Source organism: Manis pentadactyla, chromosome X (assembly GCF_030020395.1).
Source record: "Manis pentadactyla isolate mManPen7 chromosome X, mManPen7.hap1, whole genome shotgun sequence".
Lineage (NCBI taxonomy): Eukaryota > Metazoa > Chordata > Mammalia > Pholidota > Manidae > Manis > Manis pentadactyla.
The window spans coordinates 3,895,154-3,910,623 of NC_080038.1; the positions used below are offsets into that span (position 1 = coordinate 3,895,154).

A 15,470-nucleotide genomic window follows, 5' to 3' on the forward strand; every position below is an offset into this window, starting at 1 on the left:
AAACGAAAGCAATGAAAGCAATGTACTCATTTTTTGCCTGATGGTTAAATAAATAGAAAAAGACATTGAAAACCACGTAGAGAAAGCAGGGTAGAATTCCATTAGGAACTGCTGTGAAATAAACACTAATATTGAGCAATGCATTTAGTCCAGACAGAGCGTTCTGTAAGCCAAAGGGAGCATGTTGCCAACTTGCTCTGCGTGTGAGGGAAAATGGAGACAGGGGCAAAGATGCCCACTAGGCCCCTCACCAGAGGCCCCGGCGCTTCTATTTGCATGAGCCCTGGGCACCAAGGAACCCCCAGGTGGCTTTCAGAAGAGTCTTAGGACAATGGTTGTGGCTCATATTAATCTAATAGTGTATGGAATCTTTTCTTCCTTTAATAAAATTGCTTGCCATGTAGGAAGAATTTCCTTAAATAATTCGATGCCTAGAGCAATGACTACCTGATAAACATTTTGGGTATGGGTAAACATCTATAGGTATGCGGGAACTAGTTTATATACTTTACTGGGTATGAGTGAGCCAGTCTGTAGACTCCACTGGGTATGGGTGAGGTCGTGTAGGATTCTTTCATGGCAATAGATCTATCTACATGGGGGTAAAATGCACAAATAAATAGGAGCTAGTGTCAGGGAGTTGACATTCTTGGGGACAGGTATGGGAGGAAAAGTGTCACAATGTGGTCTGGAGAGAATGAGCTTGAATCTGTTTGCCATAGGTTGGCATACACACCGGGCACAGATTCAGGCAAAGGAACTCACCTGTGTTTGCTCGTGTTTAATCAATGCATCCAACAACTGCTCAAGTCTTCTATTTGCAGACAACAGTAATAACAGTAATCCTAAGCTATTATAAAAACTCCCTTGGTATATGGAGTCTCAGATATATTTTTCTCAATAATGCATGATTTGTTAGAAAACAGCTCTTAGAGTACAGGATGATGAATGGTTTGGGGGTTTTAGGAAGACCTGCAGGATTCTGGCAAATCAAATTAGATGGTTCTAAGTGAGCATTTAGTTCTGAAAATCAGCCATCTCTTCAATGTAGGTATTCCACCAATTTAGTTTATAAGGTATGTCATTTATTTTGATACGTTTAAATTTGGCAATCACAACTAGACAAAGAATGAATTCAGACATTTAAATGTGATGCATTTAAATAATTTAAGTGGGTCAAAAACTTTAAACTAAAATAGGTTGGAATGCACCTTTCAGGATAATATGTGGGTGATGTTACTTAGCTCACATGTTTTTGTTTTTCCTTTGGGTATAATTATTTTCTCTGACGAACCAACGAATGAATAGTAGACACAGTACATGTTAAGAAACTATATTTAGAGCATTGTCATGTTCTCAAGAAAAGCCAGGAAAATCTGACTATTTCTTTCCTATCTTCACAAACGTTTCTTAGTATTAAGTGTGTTCCTCATCAAAGTCTTGTTGCCATGACAGGTCACAGACACCTCTGCTTTAGATGGGTCTCATCAGTGACATTGCAGACTCCCCAGTCTGTGTGTTGTGAGACGTGCTAATTGTGTAAGGATGCAGGCATGCCCAATCTGACAGTCGGCAGGGGTAATTCAGGTGCTGGAGAATTTATAATGGAGCTGAACAGCACTTTGTTTTATATAACACTATGTACCGGACTCTTGACTGCACAGAAATTAGCATTCCACTTGCCTGCTGAATAAAGATGGAAGTTTTTTCAGATACAGTATACCTATTATATGTTGGAATTAAGAGTCGTTCACGGCACTAAAATATCCCAGGGAGGGAGCGGGTCCAAATCACCAGACTCATTTCACGGCTTCACTGAGCCCTGACAGATCAATTTAATATTTGGACATCATTAACGTGAGTATTTCTCATGCAATTTAAGGCTCCCACCATATAGCACAGGGACAAGTTGGGATGTGGACTTAAGAAAAGCCATTAAAGTTTATAAAGGAATTGGAGACATTAGAGTGCTTAGTAATGGTAATATTCCAGAACATTCTCCATATTTAAGGCGAGCAGATCCTAAAGATACAGAGTGAGAGTTGCTACAAACAAGTCGAACAGGTTTAGATAATTGTTTCAGAGCTCACATTTGTGTACTCTATCCAGGATGTATAATGGAAGCTACAGACGCGGCTCATTTCTTTTTGAGGCCACCTTTCTCCCAATTTGTTTCCTGGGAGAAACAGAGATTGTCACAGCAACATGGAAATCCCCTGGAGAGGGACTGACACTTCCTATTAGAGGCTAAATAATCTTTTTTTCTCTCTCTTCATTTGGAACCCCAGGAATAAAACCTACAGCTATTTAGAACCATATAGGCTCTCTCAATGACAAAGACACAAAAGGCATTCATTTTATGCAAATTGATCACGGCTGTCAACATGGAGTAAATAAATCTCATGATCATTTCAATATTTTACTGCAAAGAATAGGTTTCTTGATCTTGTTTCGGATCCTTGGCACTGTAGGAACGAATCATAAAGAAGGGCACCCACAAAGGATTTCACTTGCGGTACTCTTAAGTATTTCCATTAAAAAAATAATAAGGGAGAAATTCCAAATACATTTGACTTCATCTTATTGGGATCTTTAAATGAAAATAGGATTGTATTTCGAAAAGGGGATTGAGGCGTGAAAACCATTAACTGGCCTCTAAAAAAATATGCAATGGAAGATAAGGTATGAGTGACTTCAGTTTGGAAAAGTGATTTCTGCCGGACTTTATTTCTCCTGGATTTTCTGATTCTCAATCACTCGTTTGTAATGCGGTATTTAGACATTCTTGCAGACGCGAGAATTTAAGATCCCTGTCACAGAATAATGATTATCCTGTGCTTGAAGATCCCTGTTTCAGAACGTTGTCATGGGGGAGCTCTTTTTAGTAGATCCTGCCCATTGAATAACGTAGTTCATGAGGGTTTTTTTTTTTTTTTATTGGAGAGATGAGACAAATTATGAGAACTTCTCTTAGGGTGTTTTCATTTGCTTATCTCGATAAATGCGTGCAGCCGTGGTTTTGTCATTAATATGGATGAGGTGAAGGAAAAGCCTCTTGCTGTCAGCCAATCTTAGGGGAAATTATGTTGCAAGAACTTCTCCGTGAATAACCAAATGGCTGTTTATCGTACCTATCCCAGCTCGCCTCCTGGTCAGTAGCAGGAGGGTTTACGTCTGAAATTCCTTCTCCAACTATCCCAGGAGTCGATGGGATTTGAAGAACACCCTGGGGACCACAGGGAGGGTCGCAGCGTGGAGGAGGAGGACCGACTGGGCTAGTGGTGCCTTCTGACCTTCATGACAGGCGGTGGTGGTGCCAACTGGTCAGGAACTATAATGAATCAGACTCGGTTTTCATGAATTTGGTGTCTAGTTACAAGGGGACTAATTAAATTGGTCAAGTTGGACTAGCTCTTTAGTTTATGGTCCTTTCAAAGTACTCGTTAGTAAAAATGGTGTTCCCTACACAATGGAACCACTAGTACATGTATGTATTATATACATCTATATCATGTATAGTACATATGAATATTATAATATATACTTGTAATATATATCCTGTGTTGATATTATATGATATAGTTAGATATATGCACATGTATGTGTATATGTATATATACCGTGTGTGGGGGGGGGTGTATGTAAAGTCATGACACTGAATTCTAACTACCCCAGTACTTTAAGCTCCTTTGGTATAACATTTGTAACATGTATTTAAGGTTAGTGAAATGATTTTACTTTTTTAAGTCTCTTTTCTCTCTCCCTCTCTCCTTTGAATCTCAGAAACTTAGGATTTCAGAGGCTCAAAGCCCTAATGACATGATAGTCCAGTCTAATCATGTGGAAAGGTTTCAAAGGAGTTGTGGGGCTTAACATTTCATGTAATTTGGGGGAACAACAGCGCGTTTTGTTATTTATAGAAATCTAAATTAAACCAAGCTATTGTTTCCCAGGAAATGGACATGTTCCCAGATCTATTTCATTCTCTGGATGTATGGATGAAAATGTCAACTTTTCATCCCATGTTCTACCTGGCTCCGTAGTATCAAAGTAGAAGATAGAAACTTATCAGTTGTAACTTGTGGGTGTGAGAAATTCACCAGACACCCTTCTTAAATTGTCAGCCATATGTGTTCATAGCAGTTCCCATAAAATACATGTATGTTCCCTAGAAAGAAGCTGTTTCTGGTTTCCTTTGTTTGGGGTGCTTTTGGGTGTGTGTATTTGTTTTACGAGGCAGTTGGTCTTCGGGCATGTTAGAAACATTCTTATTCTATAGCAGGCTTGCATTTGATGGACTTTTGAAGTAACCATTATCTTAATTAAAATGCAACCAGTGAAATTCAGCCTCTTCTATTGATTAGATCAGGAGCAGTTTTCTTCATTGTGCGCTGTGTTTCTAGCGATGGGACAGAGTAAAGAACTGGAAGGGTAAAGGTAAGCTTAGGATTTGCTTTGCTGGCCTTTGTTTCTCTGAAACCCACACGTGGCAAGTCTCTAGAAACCGGGAGGAAAGGATTCTGACAGCCGAGATTGTAGAGATCAAACAGCATCCAGTCTTGCAGCACCAAGGCGTCAGGTGTCTCAAAGAAGCACCTGCTCCTTCAAGTGTGAGTTGGGGTCACGGGCGTGATTTAATAACGACTGAGGGCTGAGCCATCAGGCTAATTGCTCAGACCCTGTCGCAAGAGCCTTCGGTGACATTTTACTGTGAAAAGGTCTAAAGCTGCTCAGTTCCTCTTGTCTGTTTTATATGTGATTATAACAGTCTACACTTTGAGAACAAAGGATTCTTATTCAGAAAAAAAAAGGGGGTGGGGGGAAATCCCCTAAATTATATATACTGTGTCTAGCTAATTAATATTGTGGCATAGGGACTATAGGTGCTGGTCTAAACTTTATAATTTCCATGCCCAATGTGAAAAAAAAAACATGAGCATATGCGGATTAAAAGGACAAGTGTGTATTTGAGAAATTGGACTCACTCTTTCTCCCCTTTCCCTTCCTCAAGTGCTAATAAAAGTTTAGGTGAATTTTTAGACTACAGATTTTTTTTTTCCCCGTGGTTAACCGTTATCATCTTCCATGCAGTGGTATTTCAAACTATTTTGAGATTTCTATTATACGCATGGGGATATGAAGGAAAAAATAACTTATTGCTATTTTGTCTGTTTTCCAAATAATTCAACAGGCTTCTCATGAAAGGGAGGTTGAGTTGTAATAACATTTTACTGAGGGACATTATCAGGTGATGATGGCATGAGGTGTTCATTTCTGTCACAGTAAGGAACTTGTATCCTGGCTGCGCTCTCAATTTAACTGAAACCTCATGATTTCGTGTTTTGAACAAACACCTTGTTAATTTCTGGCAGTTACTCCCCCCAACAGGCAGCCACTGCCTGGCGGCTGTGATTATTAATATATCCACTGATGGCCCCAGAAAGGTAGGAGGTGAAATCCTGACTTGAGCATGACTAGAATTACTTACAGGGCAGCAACTTTTCCCCTTAAGTTAAAAAATATTTATAAAAGCAATGTCCCAGAGCCAGATACTTCTTTTAATCACAACTACACAAATTCTTTGTATTGCTTTGAGCATATATGCACACAAATCAGTCCTTTAGAGAAGACTTAAGTTTTGACTTATTACTCAGCTTATTAACAAAAGAGGAATTGAAGAGTGCAGTTACCTAAAAACATGTCCTTGAAATGCTTGTGAATCCTGAGAGGTCTTTGAGTATTTCTTCCTGTGATGATGGGGTAAAATGGCCAAATTAGTGTGTCTGGGCGAGTGGATAAGAAACACACGTTGCATACAAGTGCTTTTTGGGAGCATGTGATCGAACTCTTGGGGACAAAGGCAAACGGAAGCCGATGTGATATAGGAGCACAGAAGAGGGGCACCTCACCTGACACATCCATGGACCAGGTGGTGAAGTAAGCCGGCTGCATTAATGCGTTGTGTATATTTGCTTCCAGTAAATGGCTATGGCAGTTTCACTCATACATGTTTTATGTCCTGTGTGTGTTGGAATCTGCTGTCTGTAGGGTTGAGCCTTGCAGCTTCATATGAAATAACACTGAAAACATGTTTTCTGTCCATGGAAGCTTGTATCTGCACCTAGGGTATGGGCTGGCATGCTGGCTGGGATCCGGTGCATGCGCTTATCTTCCCGCACCCTCCTCCCACGTGCAGGGGCTTTCAGGTGGCCGGCTGAGGCTAACGCAGATCATCACATGTTCGCTTTTCTTTGTACTGCACGCACTTTCCTCTGTGACAGCAGGTCAGGCCTCCGACGCTCGGTCTTGGGGCTGCCTTAGACCTCGGAGCACACGGCACTGTCTAGCCGGGCCCCTGGATGGCCATGCCCTTGGGGTGGTTTCTCCACCTAAAAACCAGTGCTGGGCCCTTTGCCTTTGGGAGTGTTCATGTGACTGCCTGCCCGGAATTGAGCCCACCTGCTAATGTCTCCTCCTGCACCTGTTAGCCAGACACCCCGTGCTCATCTTTACGCTGCTGATCTTCAAGACAGAGCACGTCTTTACTAATGCCTGAGATGACAGCGAGCTCACGAGCTGAGCACTCAGTTAAAGGGCTTAGATCAGCTGTTTCAATAAAGGACACCTATTCTGTCCTACGCAGCTAGCTGTTGATACATAAAGGGCTTGGAAGCCCTTTCAAACATATTTGGGAAGCAAACAATTTTATTTAAAACAATCATTTTAAGTTAAAAATGGCCTAAAGATAGAATGCCCCCAAATAAACGCATACACACTTTATTAATGTGGTATAAACTTGTATTATTAAGTCAAACAGTAAATAACTTTTGCAATTATGACCAGTGAATCACGTCTAAGTCACAGAGGTCCAGAAAGTGCACCAACGAGCAGCTTCTCCATCGTCAACATCAGAAAAGCATACAGGGACCTCGTGGTGCGCACTGCACTGATTTGGTAACCAGAGATGTCTACGGGCTGTTTCAGAATGTGTCCTCGCACGTGACTGGGCTGAGAAGTCATAGGATGGCAGAGCGAGGAGCGCAAACTCATTGCTCAGCAGCTCTGAACACATCTTTATACACCTGTTGCATGCTGGTGAGATTTGTCAGCATGCACAGACTATTAAAATGTGGCCATCCCCAGATCCGTCAGGACTTCCCAGTTTAGAAAAATTCCAAAGCTGCACACCAGGGAGGGCTCGTGCAGTCCAGTCATTGTGCAGAATCACACATATGAACGTGGGGACAGGTGTCTCCCATTTGGGAGCTTACTGTGATTTAACTCATCCTGTTGTCTCAGCGACCTCCTCCATCCATATTGGCTGTGACCTCTGGCCTCATCTATCTCCATAATCAATATATTAGCTGAAGTGATTGGAAGAGGTTTCCAATCATGTTATGCATTATAATGTGGCTGCAAAGATCAAGGGATATCCCCAGCGATAGGAGGGAGGTGGATATGTTGTGAGACCCTGGTTCCAGTCTTGACTGTGTATCTTTCTGGGAGGGAAATAGATTTCCCACTTTTTTAATCTACAGATTATACCTGAAGATGACATGTGCAGTAATTGTACACTGTCTTTCACAGTACTTGCTCAATTAATATTAGTGTTTCACAAATCATCACAGACGGACGGGGTTGGGGAGAATGGGGGGTGTTAGCTGACATCATTTACCCATTTTACAAGAAAACATAAAATACAGCATGTAATTGATTTCTTATGCAAAAAAAAATAACATGAGAGGCGTCAAAGTGTGGATCTGTTTTATACACAGGCTATTCTAGAAGTATTTAAATATGCTCAGTTGGAGTCTGAGTCTCTGCTGGGAGCCATGGAGCACTTTTGAATATTGAGCAACCAGTCCTGATTAGTAGTTGATCAATTCAACTATTGGGAAGGACAGTCATCAAGGCAGACAGACTGTTTATGATTCTGTCTCACACTGAACTACGCTTAAGAGCACGTTTATGTCAAAAATTCTACCCGTGACCTCTGCATGTGTAAGTCCATCCTGCAAGGGAGGTGTGTGTATACGTGCACACGTGAATATATGCACACACGCATCACAACCTGATGGTCATATTTTCTTACTGAAGCAGAGCTCTGGGTAAACAGTTTGAATCAACATGGAAGACTCTTCTATAAAATTCTAAAGAATGGCATTAATGAAACTTACAGATAATTACCATTTTCCAGACTTTGGATTTTAGCTTTAGTTCTGGGTAACGAATATGCTTTCCCTTCGCTTTATACATATATCTGGTTTCTGTGCTTCCGTAAAAATGCCTGCTGAGTATATATTTTTTTCCCCCTTCCGTGGAAAATTTTTGTAGAGCTACAAAGGAAATATAGAAAATAAAAGATAAGCTACCGTACGGAATAAAATTCATAAAAATCCCTGCCCTAGTATTTCTCCAGGCAACCTCAGCTGCAAGTTTCTGCAGAGTGCTTAAGTTTATCTCTGATGATTCAGTGGTACCAGCCACCCTCCAATTTCTTCCTGCAGATGTAGGATAGTTTACTTTTCAAGGAGGTCATAAAACACACCACTTAGAAAGCACTTAGCTACACTGTACTACGCAAAGAATAACATGTTACAAAGCAGAGAAGCCTGTCTTAAGGAGCCTGATGTTTAAAGTACCACAGTGGGATGATTTATTCTCAGAAATCTACCTGGGGGAATTTCATGGTTTAGGTAAGAACAATCTCAAGCTACAATACACCAAACTTTCCCAAAATGGGGTGGGAGGGGGGCGGTGAATTCTGCTCTCTTGTCACTTTGTATCTGATACTAGAACTAAATGGGCTACTTGCTATTTATGTTGCAACTAAAAGGCCAATTATCATCATTTAGTTCTTACTAAATATGTTTTCACATGTATTATTTAAAATATGCCTCAGTGAAGTATTGCACCGTTATTTTTGTAATTTACTAGTAAACAGCAGATATAAGCTTCATTTGGAGTAAGAGCCGCCCCAAAGATTTCTCCATGTTGGCACCACTGATACTTGACGCTGCACAGCACCTGCTCGTGGGTCTTTCTGTGCACTGCGGGGTGCGGGGCAGGGTCCCTGGGCTCTATGTACCTTGCCGATGCCGGTGACCCAGCAGCCCCGCCTGCCTGTGATAACCAGAAATGTCTCCAAACCTTTGCAGTCTTCCACCAGGAACAAAATGACCCCTGGGAAGAATGACAATTTCTCAGTTTGCTGATGTTTAAATGAGCATGTGAAACCATTGCAAGTGATAAAAACTTGCAGCCAAGTTTGAGAATCAGCAGTGTCTGCCTTAGCGGCTCCGAGTCTGGACCACAAACCCCTACGAGCGGCTGTGTTCCCTGGAGCTTGTAGGAAATGCAGGCTCTCAGACCTACAGCCCCAGAATCTGCATTTTACTGAGTCCCCAGGGGACGCCTATGGGGTCAGGTTTTAGAAGCGCTGCAGTCCCTTCTCTGAGAAGTGTCCCTAAGTCCCAGGTCCTGCAGAAGGGGCGGCCTGGGCCAGCGGGGACAGCACGAAGCTGGTGCAGGCGGGGCTGGGGAGGATACCTGGCCTGGGGGCAGGGCGTGCTGCAGAGCTTTGTGGCTCCAGCTAGAGCAGATCGGATTTCCTCTAGAGAGTTTAGGTTGCCTGCAGGAGTCGAGATGATGTCAGTTCTGGTTGGAAGGGGACATGGATAGGCTTTGGGGGCAAAGCTGAGTGAAGGTGATGGCCGTGGGGATGGAGGGGCCCCGCCGCTGGAGCCCTGGGGATTGTCCTCTGTCTTGTCTTCCTTCCTAGCCTGCTTGGCAAGTTGTGTCCCTTCCCTCCAGCTTGCAGGCAACAGTGAACCGGCATTTCTTCTTAGTTTGAGAGGGTTTTCCTGGCAGCTAGTTTTATACGCAACAAAAAAAAAATGAGAATCTGTTTTACTTTAATAGATTTGGGGGGTGGAGATGCACAAGAACGTCTGTGCGCCGTGCCGTTAAGTTTGCAGTGAACGTTGCATCGTCACACATTGTCTATTGGCTAAACTCTTCCGAAGGGCCATTTGGTGGAGATGTTTAAAGATCTTTAAAATACTGTTTTTAAATATATATTTTTGGAAAAATCCAAAAGAAGGAAAAGGAGGATGAAAAACAACTTGTGTTAGTAGGTAAATGAGTAAAAACACCAGTCACCAGTGTTGTGTAGACGGATAGCAATATCACACAGTCACTAAAATGGTACTCCCTAAATTTGTACAGCATTGGAAATATTTATGCTGATTAAATGACAAACACAAAAGTGGAGCTGTATTCACGCAAGAGCGAACGCAGCCATGACAAGGGTGGGGACGAGAATGAATCGCAGATAACGTGCGTCGAACTAACACAAGATTGTGCATTTTTAGATTTTCATTTTCGTAAAGGGAGATACCAGATGAACATGTGCTTGTGTTTCTGTTTTCTCTGCTTACACTGGAAAATCCAAGAGACTGTAGAATTAGATATCTTCTCTTAATTACTTTTCAATACACTGTAAAGAATAATAGAAAGAGGTGACTTCAAGTACACCTAGGTGCAAGAAATATGAAATAATCGCTTTGTCCATGGAGGTAGAAGTGTTTGGGGGCCATGTCTGAGCTTTTGCTTATTTATGTTTTTAATGAGCTGAAGTGTGCATGTCACTAAGTCGGCTGTCGCTGCCTTCAGGACCTTGTACGCGTCGTGTGACTTTCTGGACTCCGTAAACTCTCTAAACCTCTACTTCCGTATCCATGAAACGGGTACGGCTATAATAGTACAGGCATGGAGGTTTTGATAAAATTAAAGGGGCCATTTTCACAAAAAGCTTGGTGCAGCCCCTGGCAAATCACTATCAGGTAACGGATGTCAGTGGTCGCTGCTGGTCTTCATTTTAAGTCAGCAGCAAATCCATATATGGAAAGATGGTTATATTGGTCCAACGCCTTCTATTTTGCTAAGTTTTCAATTTCAGTATCTTATCATAATATATAATCCTTACTGTGTACTCTTTGTTAGTATGTTAAATGTCAGTGCATAGGTAATAAATTTATATTTATAAACATGATTTAATGGACACAATGGAAGTATACATTGATATTTTCGTGTTTAAAATTCTGGCTTGATTAGATACATGCAGACAAAAGTATTTGTTAAGAAGACTTAATTGAAAAGTGTATACATATAATCCACTTTTCATTAGACTAATTTTTTTTCTCTATGAACTTTTTTTTTAGATTGCCTAACCTATTGAAATTAATTACTGACTCCAGCAATCCCAATCCTCCATAACTTTTGGGTGCTATTTTTTTTTTTCCTCCAGAAATGTGTTACAGGGAAGATAAAGCCAGCACCCTGCTGTCTAGTATCTCGGCACATTTTGGTCTCTGGTCAACCAGGATTTTACAATCTGCATTTAGCAGTAAGTACATAAGCTTGGTCGAAATCTGTTTGAATATTCTCAATATATTCTTGATAAAGTTAGTGAGAAATTATACTTCTTTCTTTAAAGATTTGCATGAAAGCAAAGCATCTGTAAAAACTGATTCTGTTAGATAAGAGTGTTGACTGGCCTTAGTATTGGGCGGCACCCGAGTTTCTCATCGAAGTGACCCGGGAAGCAATGCTCAACTAGCTGAAATTTGACTTAGCGGCACCCAGTGGAAATGCCATCACGTGTATCACTGAACATCTTTTGTGTGATTTGCGATGTGGCAGTTCCCGTCAAGTCGGTCTCATTTTGGTGGGCCTTGCCAATGATGCTCTATCTAGTTTGTTCCAGACCATCTTTTCAAGGGTGTTTGTATAGTGGGCAGTTTGGAAAGATAGAGAATAGCGTAGTTTCCGCCAGCGCAAAGGACACGAATGTCCACTGCCCATTATAAAAGATTCTGGTTGTTTTCCTTAGAGATTCCAGGATTCTGTCCTGTGACAATCCACAGTGCACCTACGCACCGTTGGAGTGCGTCTGCTTCATCCTGGGGTGTGGGGACAAAGGGGAGCTGGTGAGAATCTGGTGAGGCTCATGTTCCATGCCAGGTCAGCAATAATTATCGGTCCATCTCAGACCCAGGGTCTCATGTCTTCTTCCAACATGCATGAAATTGGCGGGCTACCTTGTTGACTTGCAAGCAAAGTGGGGAGAAGTCTCAGCTCCTTCCAAGCTCCTGCTGTATGTGGGTGTCACACGCTTAGATACAGAGTAGGAGAGGCTTATGTAGCACTTACACACTTAACGAGTAAACAGACATGGAATTTTAAAGTGCCACCTTGTCCCAGTCGTGTCTGTGTTCTCTCTGCAAAGACTTTCAGATCCAGGCAATCTGTAGAGTTTCATACTAGTTGCATTTTTAGTTCCAATCATCCATGATCAGTTGCTTATTTCCCTGCCAGAAAGTATGCATGTGCGTGTATAAATATGGGTGTGGGTGTATGAGTTTTATATATATATAATATATATATTATATATATATATATATATATATCTTGTGCATTTGCTATTTTTCAAAGGATAGGGATTTCTTGTTTTCTGAATACTACTTAAAACAGTGGTTCTCAATCTTGGCTGTCCATAAGCCTGGAGTTGACTGAGTTTAAAAAATCTCAATGCCTCTCTAGACCATCTGCATCTCAATCTTTTATTAAATCACCTACATGCAAGTTTGAATGTGTAGCCAAACTTGAGAACCACTGGACTAAATCTGCAACATTGGACGTCCTTTCCATGCCTCAATTCAGTGTTTCTCAAAGTTCAGGACGTGGACCCATCACCCAGAGCTCCCATTTGGTCGGTGGGGAGTGAGGGTCATGTGCATCGACAACAGGCTCACTGTTGAAGCCATTGCTGCCTGCCCCAAGGGCAGAATGTTGAGAAGCCACATCACAGTGGTTTTCCTGCCAAAAAGAACAAAAGGTACACAATAAGAAACAGAACGTGACCTGAGCACCAGGGTTTTTGGCTGCTGAGACGTAGAACAGACTCTTACACTGACCTTTTTTTGAGAACAGTAGTGACATAAAGACTGAAGTCTAAGAAAAAGAAAAATGTGGCCCAGCCAGGGAATCAGCATGTTGTCACTCTCTCTGAAATGTACATTTGCATCCACTGACTCAGTCTGCTGCAGAATAAAGCCCGCACAACTGGAAAGCTTTAACCAATGAGTCCCCCGTGCCTCCCCTTGGCATTGACAGAGCCGAAGGGGACCCAGCCCTCCAGGAAAATGCTTGCTGCCTTCTTCTTTGGACCATCTCGTCACTTCTCTCGTGTCCCTTCAGTACATCCTCCAGAGAGACAGACAGGTCAGATGAGCCGTACCATGCCTCTCTAACCACGTGGGTCCTTACGAAAGGTCTTAGGGTGGTTTGATAGCAGAATAATTGACACAGAGGTGCTCAAAAGTGCTTCCTCTGTAGATTTTAGCCTAAACATGAGATGAGTTCCCAAAGCAGTGAAAACGTGGAGCACAGATGTGTGGTGGCTCCACTCCCGCACACACACACGCTCCTGTTTGCATCTGTTTCCCTCTCTGGCTGGAGGTGAGCATCGGCATGCTTTTGTCAGGGGACCATGCCTGCAATCAGGCGCATCCCCAGGGCTCATTGCTCAGATGGCAATGGAGGGAAGAGTCAATAGTTCTCCGATAAAAAAGACCCAAAATACAGGGCATAGAGATGGAAGCACAATTAGAGCCTGGGGTGGGCAAGCACTGAAGCACGGGATATAAATAAAGAGACGGGCATGCATGTGTCCCCAGGGGTGGCAGGGGCTGACACTCATCCTAGCGGCAGAGGCTATACTGCTCCATAGATGGACATGCTGTATGATGCTCAGGGGTGACTGTACATTCAGAAGGCCTCGCATTATATAAATCTGTGAACCATGGATGGAAAATACATGCACCCCGTGAGAATGGAAATAACCGGGGGAGCTGGTTGACCTGGTGTGACAGGAGTTTATGGCACAGGTCAATGTCCAGGGAGGAAATAGAGAAATGTTTTCCAAACAAATAAAAAGAGCACAAGAAATCTGCACCACAAATAGCAATGGAAGGCTACTTCCTGTGACTAGTAGGGCAGAAGACAGCCTGCCTCACTGAAAACCAGACAAAAGAAATTTAAATGAATTGATATTACTTGAATATATACATGTATATACACATGTACACACAGATATGATTGTATGTGTATGTAAATCTATGTAGGGATATATGGTTATGTATATATGTATGCATGCGTAGATACACATTTACATATATGTGTGCACATGTGTTTGTATTCACAAGTACACACATATGCATGCCAGGTGTTTTTACATGTGCAACCTTTGAATTTTCACAACACCCAGTGAAATACCCCTTTATAGGCCAAAGGCAGCAAAGACTCGGAGAGCTTAGAGAAGTTATAAGGTGTCACCTAACCAGTAAGTGGCAGAGCCGGAAATCCATCCCTAAGTTGTTTGAATACATGCAGTAAAATACGTATCCCTCACTTGATCAGACCAAGCCTGGGTTGCAGACCATGGGTGGCTGTCTGCCAGCACTTTATGTGCACAGGGCGCTACGGTTAGAATGAGAGCCACCAGTCTCCTGTACTCACACCGAATGGGCAGTGCCGGCCTTCCAGAGAACGTGCGTGTTGTCTGGAACTGGGTTTGTGGCGAGGACCGTGCGCCGGGGGCAGCTGAGGTGGGGAGGGGCGGCCACAGGGTCACTGGGGCGCAGAGCCCTCCAGCCCTGGCCTGCGGTGTGAGTGCCGTGCCCCCTGCCCACCTTCAACTCCAGGCCACAGCTGTGGTCAGAGCGAGGCGGCCTGACTCTGCAGCGCGGTGCGGCTTGCGGGGCCCTCCGGAGGGAGGCAGGGCCGTCCGGAGCCTGTATGGTGTTCAGACGCTGTTGCACGGTCAGTCCACAGTGAGCGAGCCACAGGCCTCCCTGGGCCACCGTCTGTCTGCTCCTTGGAGTCACAAAAGATCCCCACTGCTGGTGGGCCGCTCCCCCTTGGTCTTTTTATCAGATGGTCACACTGGGCTGCCCTGGGAAGCGGTATCTAATTCCCTTAGTGCCCCGTCTGTGTTTCCAGAGAAAACGTCCAGGCCCACAGCCCGAATTGAGGTATTGCAGCTGGTCAGAACAGAAGAATCCTCAGGGCCTTGAAACTGCGGGAATAATTGGGTCCCACGCTGGGTCGTGCGCCAAATGGTTTGACTCCAACCGACCTCTGACCCAAGCCCTTTTGAGTGTTGTCCTGGGAAGGCTTTCTTGTGCTGGCGTGGGGACAGCGCGGGTATGGTCGTACTGCCCCAGCCGGTACATTTGGCTAGGCCAGGGCTCAGGTATTAAATATTGAAGAAGGAGCAGAGAAATGCCTGCACCTGAAATTGGCCAGATGCTCTCGGACTGTTCTTCCATGCGCTGCCTCTCTGCACCCTTGCTACAGAAAGTGCGAGTGACAAGGACATTCTTTTTTGTTTGCAATAATCTCTGGTC

At 43.2% G+C, this 15,470-nt stretch overlaps 1 protein-coding gene across 2 annotated transcripts in view; it reads left to right on the forward strand.

Moving 5' to 3' along the window:
- Positions 1 to 15,470, forward strand: part of LOC118935932 (steryl-sulfatase) — a 461,597-nt gene that overhangs the window by 370,895 nt on the left and 75,232 nt on the right. For both annotated transcript variants that reach the window (XM_057495301.1, XM_036932588.2), the window contains exon 10: positions 11,309 to 11,407. In XM_057495301.1, the coding sequence (XP_057351284.1) occupies positions 11,309 to 11,407 (99 nt within the window). The remainder of the gene's footprint in view (positions 1 to 11,308; positions 11,408 to 15,470) is intronic.